The 13691-nt window shown below is 37.6% G+C and overlaps 2 protein-coding genes across 3 annotated transcripts in view; one reads left to right on the forward strand and one right to left on the reverse strand.

The window, feature by feature from the left end:
- Positions 1-3777, forward strand: part of LOC104607951 (sulfatase and phosphatidylinositolglycan class N domain-containing protein) — a 54220-nt gene extending 50443 nt beyond the window's left edge. Inside the window, exons 15-18 of one of the 2 annotated variants that reach the window (XM_010273746.3) lie at positions 1348-1446; positions 1542-1600; positions 3199-3304; positions 3393-3777. In XM_010273746.3, coding sequence (XP_010272048.1) covers positions 1348-1446; positions 1542-1600; positions 3199-3304; positions 3393-3557 — 429 coding nt within the window. In that variant the 3' untranslated portion in view covers positions 3558-3777. Of the gene's footprint in view, positions 1-1347; positions 1447-1541; positions 1601-3134; positions 3305-3392 lie in introns of those variants that run through there. The other variant, XM_010273747.3, reaches the window with a different exon arrangement.
- A 945-nt stretch (positions 3778-4722) lies between these two features.
- Positions 4723-8291, reverse strand: LOC104607952 (IAA-amino acid hydrolase ILR1-like 2). Its single transcript, XM_010273748.3, has 5 exons — positions 7754-8291; positions 6478-6603; positions 6054-6368; positions 5695-5823; positions 4723-5358 (listed from the first exon to the last, which is right to left on the reverse strand). The coding sequence occupies exons 1-5, from the start codon at positions 8126-8128 to the stop codon at positions 4984-4986; spliced, it is 1320 nt and encodes a 439-aa protein (XP_010272050.1). The 5' UTR covers positions 8129-8291; the 3' UTR covers positions 4723-4983.
- Between the last annotated feature and the right edge of the window lie 5400 nt (positions 8292-13691).

Raw genomic sequence — 13691 nt, forward strand, 5'->3', positions numbered from 1 at the left:
AGAGGGGACAAAAATCCAATATAACAATGAAGGGCTCCAAGGTGGTAGTGGGCTGGCTGAAAGATCCAGATTCAGTGATGTGGTGTTATAGGGACGAAGTGAAGAAGTTCAAGTGGTTAACAAGTAATATGAATCTGGTTATGCAATGGGTGGGAGGAGGGAGGCCAATGCATTGGCTGATTCGTTAGCTAAGCAGGGGGTACTTAGGGATCAGTTGTACTGGGCTCAATTGTAATTTTTCCTTGTTCTTTCTTTTAGAGTGAGGCTGCACCTCGTGCCTCTCCCTGGGATGCTTGTAGCAGTTACATATCTTTATTGATCTCAATGAATTTTAATTATGAAAAAAAATCCTATATAACAAACCACCTGCCCTTAATTAAAAGAAAGTCAGCAATAAAGATCTGCTGGAATGACAGAGAAGCCCCAGGGAGGAGGGAAGATACCCAGCAAAAAATAGTAGCAGACACAGTCCTCAAAAATTAATCTTCTTGAGCAAACCAATTATCAAACACCCTCCTATTTCTTTCCTTCCAAGTTACTCCACAGGATCGCAGCTGGGATAAGCTTCCAAACTTTCATTCCTCCGCTGCTTAGACCCTTTTGCATCACACCTTCCAACAATTCTGTTGATGATTGGGGACATACCCAATTTATACCTAGAATGTTTAAGAAAAAAACTCCAGACCATCCATATGGGCTTGCAATGAATGAATAGATGGCTATTTCCTTCCTGTGGCTGCAAAAGGCACACCTTGCCCCATCAAGTATGAGCCCTCTTCTGCTAATATTTTCCTTGGTGAGGCATTTCCCCAACAATGCAGTCCAGCAAAAAAAGAAACACTTTTGAAGATACCCTAACAACCCAAACCAGCTTGTGGGGGAAATTTGAATCAGAACCTATTGACAAGCGTTTAATACAGGGCCTGACAGAGAACACCCCTGATTTCTCCCCTTTTCAAATATGGCTGCCTTGACTGCCAATGATAGAGAGGTGATTCTCAATATTTTCCAGCAAATTTTCCACCTTTTCACACTCCCATTCCTGAAGATGTCATCTGAACATAGGTGCACGTACCACAATATCAGTCAGCTACAGAACAAGGTTTGTTCAGAGGCCTGTCATCAAACCATTGGAAGAGCTTAGAATTATCAATGTATTTGTGAACGTATTTTTTCTAGTTTCTGCTGCAAGTCAAAATGTACAGAAAAACATGGATATATGTATATAAAGATTGACATCTGCAATTGAATACATATTGAAAATTTGAATAGATATGACATTTGTGATACTGCTTTGTCCACAGTGTTCCATAGTCTCAAGAATCTAATAGTACTTCTCTTTTATAGATGGTCTTGTTTAATGTTGCATTTTTTGGAACGGGTAACTTTGCTAGTATTGCAAGCTTCGAGATTTCATCTGTGTATCGATTCATTACAGTCTTCAATGTAAGTAAAAACTTAAGTCTGATGTTTGGTGTATAATCAATTGGTTTTCATGTTGGGTATCTATTGAAGCTACTGTGTTCTGCTATTTATTGCAGCCATTTCTGATGGCAGCGCTACTTGTTTTCAAGTTATTCATTCCGTTCATGCTTGTCATGTAAGTACTATATACTTTATTTCCCTCTTGTGAGTCATTCAAACATGAATTATATAGCATCTTTATTCAACCATCAGCATGATTTGGATCTTATTTAGGGTATTGTATCTTAGAGATGGCAATTTCTTGGATGCAGGCGACTAAAATAATTTTTTAATTTGTAACCTCTGCATGATCAAACTCTGAACATTTTGTTTTTCTCTAATTCAAAACTCATTGGCTGGTTCCAGTAGCGATTGTTGTTTTTTTGCTATATCATTTTATCTAGATGATGAAAGTAAGGATTAGCATCTGGCTGAAGTTTTTTTCCTCTTTAGGCTATAACTGTTAGTTATATTTATGATGCAAATTTAGTTTTACTGTTTGTTGCTAATGTTAATATTATTGTTGATTTTGGTTGTATCTGCTATAATTTATGGATCAACCAACAATAGTTTCCACATTCTTGCTGATCTTTATAAATAAGAGGAAAAGAAACTACTTGGTCTCTTCATCTTTTCTTTTATTGTTTTCGTATTGTTTGAAAACCAAGGCTTATGGAACAGGGTTGTTTGCTGATTAAAACAGATTCTGATAAAGATCATCTGTCTAACTTGATTAGAATTAAGTTGTCTGGCTGCTCTAGTCTCAAGCCTCGTCTCTCTTACTAATTTGTAAATGCATGATTTTTGGTCTTGATGAACTATATGCCATTTTTTGAGTTGTTACTTTAGAGGAACCATTCTGTCATATTCTGCCAAATTGTATAGTTTGTCTTTTAGGTCTTCATTACCAATTCAATGAGATGCAGATCTATCATGGGGTGACCTTTCTGTAAATGCCTGATTTATGGACTAATTGCTGGAGCTTCTACTTTATGGGAAATATTTTATTAGCTTTTTTCTGGATTGTTGTTTAATACGTCTTTCCAGTCTGAAGAGTGTGAGGCAAAGAGTAGGTGTTTAATGTTTATTTACTTTCAATGAGATTGAGATCTAATACCAAGACATTCTGAACTCCAGTTCTCGGGAATTGAAGTAAAATAGGGACTGGAATTGAAGAATGCAGGGAAAATGACCACCTAAAAATAGGAGCCATTTGACTAGACTATTATCCTAGATTTAGGAGAAACTAATTGGTAAATAAGTAATCTGATAAAAGAAAATGATATCTCTAAACAACAATATGCTCCAACTCTTATTAAATAGGAAAAATAGAAGTTATATTCCTAGGCTCTGTGACTTTGATATAAGTATAATATGGAAAACATTTGCTGGAAGCATGCACATTCAGTTAAAAGTGTTATTGTCATTATGGTACCTTTCTCAAGAAAAAGTTATTGTCATCATTTTCATCCTTTTTTACTCTTTTTTGATTGCTAATTGGTATTGTTGAAAGGTTGGTTGGTTGGGAGGGAGACGCACAAGACAGCCTTGATATAATACAATATATTAAAATTAATACTGTTCTAATTAGAAATTTGGCTTTTGTGATATGTGCATGATTTCCAAAAGTCGGCATTTCTTTGTAGCCAAACTATTGCAATCTCTTTCAGGCATTGCAGTATGTGGTATCTGAGATAAGCTGCTTGACATTTGTTGCTTGGAAAATGGATGCAGCTGTGCGTTTAGTGCTATAACCAAGCTTGTTCGAATTCCACGTTCAGGATGCTATTTCCTTGTCATTTTATTTTCCGATGCCATGACCATCCATTTCTTCTTCCTGGTATGCTTAGTATACTTACCTACACCTCTCAAGGTTTCTGTATGACCTTTCTAGTATTGTTCTTGATTTTGCTTCAAAATAAATCCAGGTCCGAAATACAGGAAGTTGGATGGAAATAGGTAATAGCATCAGCCATTTTGGAATCATGAGTGCACAAGTTGTATTTGTTCTGCTGCTATTTGCTCTCACAAATATCTACACAAAAGATATCCAAATTGGATCACCACAGGCATCTTCTCGGAAAGCAATGTAGTCCATTGAGCTTTGAAGTTTGAGCACCCAAAACTCTTTATTTCTAATGTAGTCCATTAGAAACAGATCATCTTCAACTTTTCAAATGGAGCTGATTTGTTTCTATCACTTTTCTTGTCATTACAAAATTCTTTATTTTACCCATTTGTATAATAACTTGATGACAGGCTTTTAACTCAAATTTTGATATTTTGGCGAGAAAGTTGTCCTAATGGAAATTGGAATGAGCAAAGTGTTTCATGCAAAAATTTCCCTTATGAAATCGTGAGATGTTTATCTGTTAAATATAGCGAACATGAAGTTATTAACTTCCCTTTATTTTTTGGTAAATCTATATTACTGAACTGAAGGAAAAAAAAGTTCGAATTACCGAGGGACCTACCAAATTAAACAAGAGGTAACCAAACCCATAAAGACCTCTACGAGCTAAAGTATGAGCAACCTGATTCGCCCACCTTTGACAAAAGAAACATGCAAACCATGAATTTCAGCCAAAATGTCTGACAAAAAGAAATTCTCCATAGGCATGCTGCTATATATTCTCCTCCGAAAAACAGTTAATAAGAGAAAGGCAATCGCTTTCAACAAAAAGATGAGAGAAACCACAGGCCTCATCTAAGTCAATGCCATTTAGATATCCTTAAATTCAGCTTGCACCGAAGAAAGAGAATTACAAAGACCAAAACAGGCAGCTACGGCTTGACCTTCACAGTTTAGCTTTTCATCTTATGTTATACTAGTTTAGCTTGTCAGCTGTTTTCTAGTTTATGTCAATCCCTTCGTTTTCTGCACTTGGTAAAAAATAGAGATTGTTACTTCTTTAGGCATGGTTTAAAACTTTAAATATCTCTATGCATTGTTTAACACAGAACAAACCATCTCTTTTCAAGGGACTAAAATGATGTACAAGAGGAATTAGAAAAATTCCGCAAGCAATGGATCGTCTAAATGTATCAACCATGGTCATGAATTGATGCCCGTCGGTGCATGGGGTTGAAACAGTGCATAATTCAGTATTATTGTGTTGCAGAAATACATTATGGGCAACAATTTTATATTGGGAGAATATCAATGTATGTTTTACCGTGATTGTTGCTACCAAGCGTAATATATATGGTAAGGCATTAAGCAAAGTTTCATTGTAGGTCTTAAATGTCAAAGCGCTCTTAAACTCCAAGCTACCTCTACATCCATTACACAAGAAGAAAAAGAGAGAAAGCCCTTTAAAGTACACAGGTAGATTCCATTGAGGCGTGCTGCACTTTGGGTGAGCATGCATTTCTGGTGCTTTCCCCCCAATTTCGATATCCTTCTACTAATAAACGAATGAATTACATCTTGCTTGTAGTTCACTATCTATCACACTTGTGATATTACATTCAACTTCTTCAGGATTGCAAAAAGAAAAGCAAGTTAGGAATGGTGTATCAACTTATGTTTATAGTTGAATTTGTAAGGTATGAATGCGCGAATGCTGCATGTATTGCTGCTCCAATGGGAAGTACATCCTCATCAATGGTATAATAAGGGCTATGTGGAGGATAAATTGCTCCAATCTTCTCATTCCTGGTGCCTATCAAAAGGAAAGTACCCGGAATTTGGTCTAAATAGAAGGCAAAATCTTCGCTTCCCATGTAGCAAGGAGCTACATGCATATTATCATGTCCTATGATCCCAGTTGAAACACGGTGCATTAGATCATAAAGCCTCTTATCGTTCACAGTTGGCGGAATCATGGGACGTTCTACAGAGAAGTCCACGTCTACTGAGCATCGATGTACTGCGGCCTGCCCCTTGATAACCTGATGCATGAAAAATAAAACTGCTAAGTCATTCATGTGGGCAACTTGGCTAAACTTCATTTTTATCCTCTGCATTAATTGGAAAGTAGAGATATCCAATCGATGTGCATTCTGGGTGTAGTTCGTTTAATTGGGATTTGGTAGGTTTTAATTGATGTTCATATCCATCCAATGTTTTCAGAGAGGCTCAATGTCTATCCATATGTGTATGGCCTTTGTACCAGGAATCCAGAACTAAAAGTAAAAGTTTCATGCTTTTGAAATTGAGAAGTAGTCCCTTTAAAGAGGAGTAAACAGTGGCCAGTGGGGAGATGTATAAAGGTTGTTAGATAGTACCTCTTCTATTCGTGTCTTCAACACATTAAGGTTATTCTTTCTGAAAGCTCTGAAAGTACCACCAATCAGGGCCGAGTCTGGGATTATGTTATATGCAGTTCCAGCTTGGAAGTTGGACACAGAAACCACCTGCACCACCCAAACATTTACATATCAGAGTATAATTTTTGAATAAATCAAAACGAACTATAACAGTTCTTAGTAAAGTTCATAACTAACAGAAATCTCCTATATAATTCCTAGATTGTTTATTAACTCTTGTATGGACTTGTTTTCTTGAACACCCGGGTTCTACCAGCAAACTTTGAATTTCTGGGTTTGTGGGGTTAAACACGGTTAAGTTTGAGTTTGAAGGTTACCTGGGAATCCAAAGGGTCTGTCTCTCTTGAAACAATATTTTGTAAGCTAATTATTGACGCTGAGGCTGCCAAAACAGGATCAACAGAATGTTGTGGGATCGCTGCATGACCACCTTTCCCACTGATCTTTGCTTTGAAGCTTCCACACCCTGCTAGAAATTCTCCAGGCCTAGAAGCAACAACACCTGTAGGATACTGATATACAGTATGCATGGCAAAGATTGCCTCTACATTTCTTAGTGCCCCTTCTTCCGCCATTTTCAGCGCCCCATCACCTCGTTCCTCAGCAGGTTGGAATATAAGGACAACAGTTCCCTGCATAAGCATTCAGATATCGGGGGTGTCAAAGAGAGTATGAAAAAGGTGAAAAACAAAAAACAATTTTAATGTTTTATATGGATTGATTGTGTTACTGTAATGTGACCTTCAACGTGGTTCGCAGCTCTTGCAGTATCTTTGCAGCTCCGAGAAGCATGGTGACATGAGCATCATGTCCACAGGCATGCATTTTCCCTGCAACTTTGCTCTTATGCTCCCACTCCACCATTTCCTACAAGGACAATCTCGTATTAATTACATCAAGAGCACTACTGAATGATGGATTACTTCATCGAGCCTCAGTCTATGAATTAATATAGAAATGATCACTATAGAACACGGTGTTATTACTGTTGGAGTATGATTTTCAGGAACTATCCAGGTACAGGACATGGATGCCCAAAGTGAAAGTTTGAAAGCTTTTTGATGGCTGAACTGGGGTTTTAATCCAGATTTCAGCTGGGCTGTGGAATGCTCTGTCAACAATTTGATGAGCTGTAAGATTCATCCATAGATCAGAATCACACTATCTAGTTAATCATTTTACCACTTTTTGGTTAACAGTGTTTTCCTGTTAACTAAATATTCTTAGGTACAGGTAATTTTGACAGACTCGCGGACAAAGGCCCTGGAATCTCTGATATATATTTTCTCTGGTACCGAGCAACAGAGATTTTCTCGTATATATATATATATATATATATATATATATATTTTTTTTTTTTCATGTTTTGTAGTTAACTTCCTTCCGTTGGTTGCAAATCTAACTTTTGGTGTCAAGTTTTCAAAAGCAAAATGTTTGAACAGTTCCCGGAGATCTAAGCTAAAGGGGATGGGCTACCCCTGTTGTGTAGCCACATGAAGCGAAAAAAGTAAATAAATAAATAACCGTACGTTGATGCTGAACAGGCAAAAGAATACAGAGAAGTAGGGATACACACGAAAGAAAAGACGCCACCATCGATCTCCGACCAATCCGGAATTTATGGGATCAGAGCGCTCCTCACAGAACTTGCAGCCGCACATCGGCATGGGGAGATCAGACGTTTTCAATGCACTGCTGCAACGTGGTGTGAGGGATTTCTTACTCAATCCAACAGAAGGGTGACAATAATCGAGTGTCAGGTTGTGGGTAAAGTAACAGATGCCAGCCATTTCCTGATGGTAGAGAACTTTTTCAAAGGTACAGGTCACTCTCACCTTGCAAAACGGAATCCCAAAATCTAAAGCAGAAAAAGAAGAAAGCGTTGTATTGTATGAGGAGGCAAATAAAAGTTTTTTTTTAACATTCTAAATGGTTATGGTTATTTAATGCATTTACCTTTTTCTCTTTTCTAATGAAAGAGAAAGAGAAAGAGAAAGAGAAAGAGAGAGAGAGAGACCTGAATAGGCAAAGCATCCATGTCTGCTCTTAGAGCAACAAAAGGAGGGGATCCGGAGCCTATGGTAGCAACCACACCCGTCTTTGCAACAGGCCATCGATACTCGATGCCCATTTGATCGAGCTCGCTCCTGATGAGCTTGCTCGTCTCATATTCTTCGTATGCCAGTTCTGGGTGCTCATGAATCTTCCTTCTTATCTTTTTCAGCCAATTCACGGTGTCAGGAGCGTTCGACAGCCTAATTATCTCATCTCTTATCGAGGGGTTTCCCTCACTGCCAAGAGAATCAAATCCTTGTTTCCCTAAACAAGGTTGCTGATTCGAGCAAGCTGCAAAAATGAAAAGTAACAGAGAGAAGAGCTGCAAGGAATCCATGGATAGATCGTCCTTTTCATCAGTTGTTTGAAGCAGAAGCACAGATATAGATATAGCCACCTTTTTCTTTTTAGTTTTTGCTTCCTCCTCTCTAGTCTCTATTACTCCATCCAAACGGAATATATCTGGACGCAATAGATATGAGATGACTTTTACCTGATAAATTTATACACGTTTTCCTGTGTGTGGTTTCCATTATAAGTCTTAAGAGCAGCCACTGTGAAAAAAATGCCATAACTGTTTAGACACGTAACCAAACAGTAATACGCTATTTTGAATCGAACCCGTTGCATCGGAGGTAGGTTTCAACAACTTCCTTTTTGATTCACCTCACTTTGCTTCACTGTGCCCAATTCACTTTGGTCGTCTCTTCTAAACAAGACTGAAAAGAGCTTACTCTTTACGCTACTGTTGGACCCAGGGGGTGTTCATGGTTCGGTTGGGCTAATTTTTGAAATCGAACCGGGGTTAACCCAAGTGGAATTGAAGTCGATCGATTAACTGATTGACTGATTTAGTTAATTATCGGTTTGATTCGTCAATTTTTCAGTTTTTTATTATTTACAATATTTATTATAATAAAATATTAGAAATATATATAATATTACATTTTAAATAATAAATAATATATTATATATTATAAATATATATTTATATATAATACATATTTATTAATTTATAATATATAAAATATATATACCGATCTATTTGGTTAACTGAATTTTCGATTTGATTTTGGTCGATTCAGTTTTTCAGTTTTTTTGTTCACCCCTATTGGACTGTTGGTTGGAGAAGATGATGTATTACAACATAAACAATCCTCACTTCCAGAGGTGATTACTTGATTAGGCATCAGTAAGGTTGTAAATTTCCGAAATTTTGGTCATTTTGACCTTGATGTCAAATGATTTTCTTTTTGAAGGTTTGGAAATTTTGGCTTTTTAAAATTAAATTTATTTATTTTGCTTCATCTTATCTATAATTTTTATTTATTTATTTTTAATTATATTGATGCAAATTACCCAAATTTTTGAACGAAATATATTAATGATAAAACCCTGAATTTTTGGAACCAGAGCACATTCACCTGAAAGTTTTCTTATTTTGTTTCTGTTGTCGTATTAAAAAAAAAAAGAATATGCAAAATTTATGAAAATTTACCAGAATTTAAAAGTGTAAAAAAAAAACTTACCGTGAGGGTTAATCACTATGTAGTAAATTCCTAAGCTGTTGATACTTTTGGAATCGGATTAAGTCCTTGCAAGACAGTGCTCACACCGTCCTTACATCCACTTGCAATTCTGCATTTGAAATATTTTTTCATAAATAAAAATATATAAATACGGAGATACTTCCAGTAGATGGTTGCAAGTAGTTATGAATGCGGTGTGAATATGGTCTTGTGATGACTGAATCCAAGAAAGGACATGGACAAATAGAAGCAGAGAGAACCCTACCCTTAAGGGATGGTATTGGATTTTAACTCAATTCAATTTTAATTTAAATTGACAGTTCATTCTAGGGTCAGAATTTTTAGGCCCAAAGTATAATTGGGGACCTTGGGGTAGGTGCATGCTCAGAATTGATGTCAATTCACGGGAGCAGGCATTGATATATAGAGTGGGGTTATTAACATTTTAAATGTTTATAGCTTTACAGGAATTCAGAAATGTGTATTGGGTCTGTCCGTAGTTTTCCATTTTAATTTTTAATCCTAACCCTAACCGTAACCCTGAATCAACCTTCGACTAATGGAATCCAAGTTGCAAATTTGCTATTCCAAGTATATTCACAAAAAAAAAAAAAAAAAAAAACTCTAATAAAATTAAGATTAAACTTGCGCAGGTTGGTCCTAGGCCCAACCCTAAAACTTGAATGTCCTGTAAACCCATGAGTTCACGGAAGTATAAATCCACCAATACACATTGAACACGTCACCAATAATGGGTTAACAAACAAAATAACAGATTAACGGAGTTAAGTTAACGGCCGTTTCATTGATTGGACTAGGCACTAAAAGACAAAAAAAAAATCCCTTTTTAAAGATTTAAACGAACAGGTAGCCGGCGGCCAATTCATTGACCACCACTGGCCAATTCGTTGTTTGATTTGGTTTTAAAAACCTTGTTGGGCATCTCATCAGATACATCTCACGGGTATATCTTTCGTACTTATGTATTATTATTTATAAAAAATGTTTCTAATGCATGGTGTGGGATGTGCCTGTGAGATCGTTGCGCCATATGTGAGGAGCAGATCCTAATTCTAGATAGAAACACTAAAATCACGTGTGAAATGGGTGGAGGATTATGTGCACGAGTCAAAATTGAATGCTTTCCGTGTTGGAGTTTTAATAGTAATACAATCAATAAGGACAGAGAAATCTGACAAAGTGAGTGAGAGTAACAATAGCCACCCAAATAAACAGTATTCAGTCGCTAAGCAGCAGCGCAAGCGTTGAATCAATCCCCACTTTGTCGGCAAACAATGGAATGACGAATCCCTTGATGGTAGTGGCATAAATGCTCATGTTCTTGAAAACAAACACCCAACCGTGGAAAGTATGGGAATTCAATATTCCCCATTATTCCTTCATGTGAAGGACCTTTTCTATATTCACCCAAATCTGAGTATAATTATACCCTTTGAAAAATTAATGTGGGACAAACAGGATTGTAGAGGATGATGATGTGTTATATTTGATGAAGAAAGATTTGGCCCGACCTTGTAATCACTCAACACGTGGCAAAGGCAACAACTCGGCACAACAGCGCGCCCAAGGCGCGAGCACCGAAGGGAGGAACCAGCAGTCCGAACTCCCTACTAGGAGCCCGAACTCCCTACAAGGAGCCTGAACTCCCTAATAGGAGTCCGAACTCCCTACAAGGAGCCCGAACTCCCTACAAGGAGCCCGAACTCCCTACAAGGAGCCCAAACTCTCCCTTAGGCCTTGAGCCTCATACAAGGCAATGACCCGAACTGGCCCGCCTCATGGCAGTTCGGGACACTCCCCTATCCGAACTCAAGACTTCACCTCGCTCACTACTCCAGCACTTCGCCTCCAGGACGCCGAACTGAACAAACGTACCATACCTGACACCGAGGAGGTCCGTATCCAAGGGCGGCGCACCTGACTAACTTGGGATCTAACGCTTGACAGCCGCACTTCAACGGCCACCTGCCACTGTCATCGCCAGTCGCAGAGACGGCTCTGACAAAAAGAGCAGTGGTGGTTCTAACTAGCAGAGGGGATGACACCCGAACTGGCAGAGCTCAGAGATAATCATACCCGACCTGACAGAAGCTTAGAAGTGAGTGCACGAGGTGGTTATAAAAGGCTCCCTACCCCATAAGAACAAGGTATGTGAACTTTGTGCCATCTGGTTTTATCTTGCCTTTGAGAGAATTCTAACTTGAGCTTCGGAGCAATCTCACCGAGTTCCCCCCGGAGTTCCCTCGTCTTCTCCGTTTCAGGTTCCCTGTAGCTCCATCCAGAAGCAAGGTCATTGACAGTTAGGACCGGCCAGATCGCGCACCATCAACATTCAATTAAAACTGTTGAATTGAATAAATCTCTTATTATTCTGATCAATAAGAGAAAGTTGCATTTACTTTTTGAAATTACTGTTAGGATGGATTATTTTTATTTTTTTAGTTTCTCATCACCACCAGATAACATTCTAGTCCAGTCTGATGTCAGTTGACATTGTTCTGTACCCAACAAACGCATGATTTTGAAGTTGTCCAGTCTGATCTCAGCTTGCTTGCTGGGGGTAAAGGTCTATTGGCTGGTTGTGTAGTCTGTTTGTCCAACAAAAAAGGAAAGAAGATAAAAAATAAATGCAAGACTTCCGCTTTCATGGTAGAAGAAGGAAACGGGTGTTTTCATTTTTCAATCTTTGAAAATTCTTTTGCCATGTGAAGGAATCCTTTCGCTGGACTGTCCCTTTTCCATCAACGCAAACACAGCCTTAGAGAAAGCTACGCAATAAGGAAATTTCTCATGGAATTCGGAAAATAACCATAATTGGAATCAAACACCGTTTGGGTAACTCTAAGATTTTGCAAACCCTATGGGCTATGGGCTATGGATAGGAGTAGGGTTGTTCATGGGTCGGGTTGGGTCGGTTTATTGGCGTTTTTCCAACCAACCCAACTTGGTCGGTTTACCTAGAAATGAAACTGAAACCAACCCAATACTAAGTAAAACCGATCTGATCGGTTTGAATCGGATTTGGTCGGTTTTGTGAATGATTCTCTCAGTATGAACGGTAAAAGATTCAAGTCTAAGAAAGCAAAGGCTGGATGCCTGAAAATTAAAAATGATTTGATGGATTAAAACTGATATTTTATATATAATATGTATATTTCTGAAATAAAGCTGAAATATATATATATATATATTTATCCATAAATATATATCTGAAATATATCAAACATATATATAATATCTGAAATATATTATATATAATATATATCTAAGTCGGTTTGGATCGATTTAATTTCAGTTTTCATACATGAAAACCAAAATTGAACCAAACCATCGATTTATGTTTTTTGTAACCCCAAAACCGACCGATACTAAAGAAAAATCGACCCTTAATAAGAAGAACATGGGCCCGCACAATTAGGATGTTTCGACTGCCCTCAATAAAGGATAGTATAGTGAGTCCAAATGTGATGTCTGCTGGCTAATCCGCTAGTATCCCTCTAAAAGAAAATGGGGAAGGTACCGAGTCAAATCAAACTCCACGGATTTTATATGTAAATGAAATATAAGCATGACTTGGCAGTTTAAAATTGTCTCATAGCGCAGTATGACTATATTGATGATGCATACATCATACGTCATACGACGATAAAAAAATAAATAATGAGAGTATTTTGATTGATTACACGTGAACCATATAAATATAATCAATGCTTGTCTTGTCTTGTAGACCAACCCATGAGGCTGAGCTTAATTAGAATGGCCATGTTCGAGGTGGGAAATCCCATCATCATTTCTATTTTCTAATGCTAAAGCTGTGGTTTAGCACCTTCGGGTCGGGGGGTACAAGTGTGATTTTGATCATCTTATTTTTGGCAACGTCAGCACAATGTTTTAGCTCACTTGGTAGCTTCCAGGACTCTAATGTCTCTTCAATCTTTTTACTATAACAATGTTGAGCATGTTTGGGGAGGCCCGATCTCCTGCCCACATCTTCCTATCCATCTCATAAGTTTTGGATACATGTCCATTAGCATGTACTTCTTCTTCACATGTGCAGAATTATATGTGAATTTAATGGGATGGATATAAAATTATTTATTAATCTAATTCATTTTTTAACTTAAAAATAATTAATTTTTCCCCTTCCCAAGAACCTTAAATATTCTCGTTCTCTCCATTCCATTCTCCACAACATATTCTAGAAAACTTCACTATCATCTAGCAACCGACAATCTGCGACGTGTTTACTGGCATCTTATTCTCTCTATACTCCATCAGTTAACCTTCTTCTATTCTCCATAACATCCTATTCCAAGAGATTTTTTGGTAACTAAGGAGATTATTGTGCAT

Source organism: Nelumbo nucifera, chromosome 4 (assembly GCF_055504915.1).
Source record: "Nelumbo nucifera cultivar China Antique chromosome 4, China Antique-T2T, whole genome shotgun sequence".
Classification (NCBI taxonomy): Eukaryota; Viridiplantae; Streptophyta; class Magnoliopsida; order Proteales; family Nelumbonaceae; genus Nelumbo; species Nelumbo nucifera.

Coding starts and splice junctions, on each gene's coding strand:
- LOC104607952 (XM_010273748.3), bottom strand. CDS start 8,128: ATGGATTCCTTGCAGCTCTTCTCTCTGTTACTTTTCATTTTTGCAGCT. Junction 6,604..7,753: donor TGGATGCTTTGCCTATTCAG/GTCTCTCTCTCT, acceptor TTGTCCTTGTAG/GAAATGGTGGAGTGGGAGCA. Junction 5,824..6,053: donor CAGACCCTTTGGATTCCCAG/GTAACCTTCAAA, acceptor TGGGTGGTGCAG/GTGGTTTCTGTGTCCAACTT.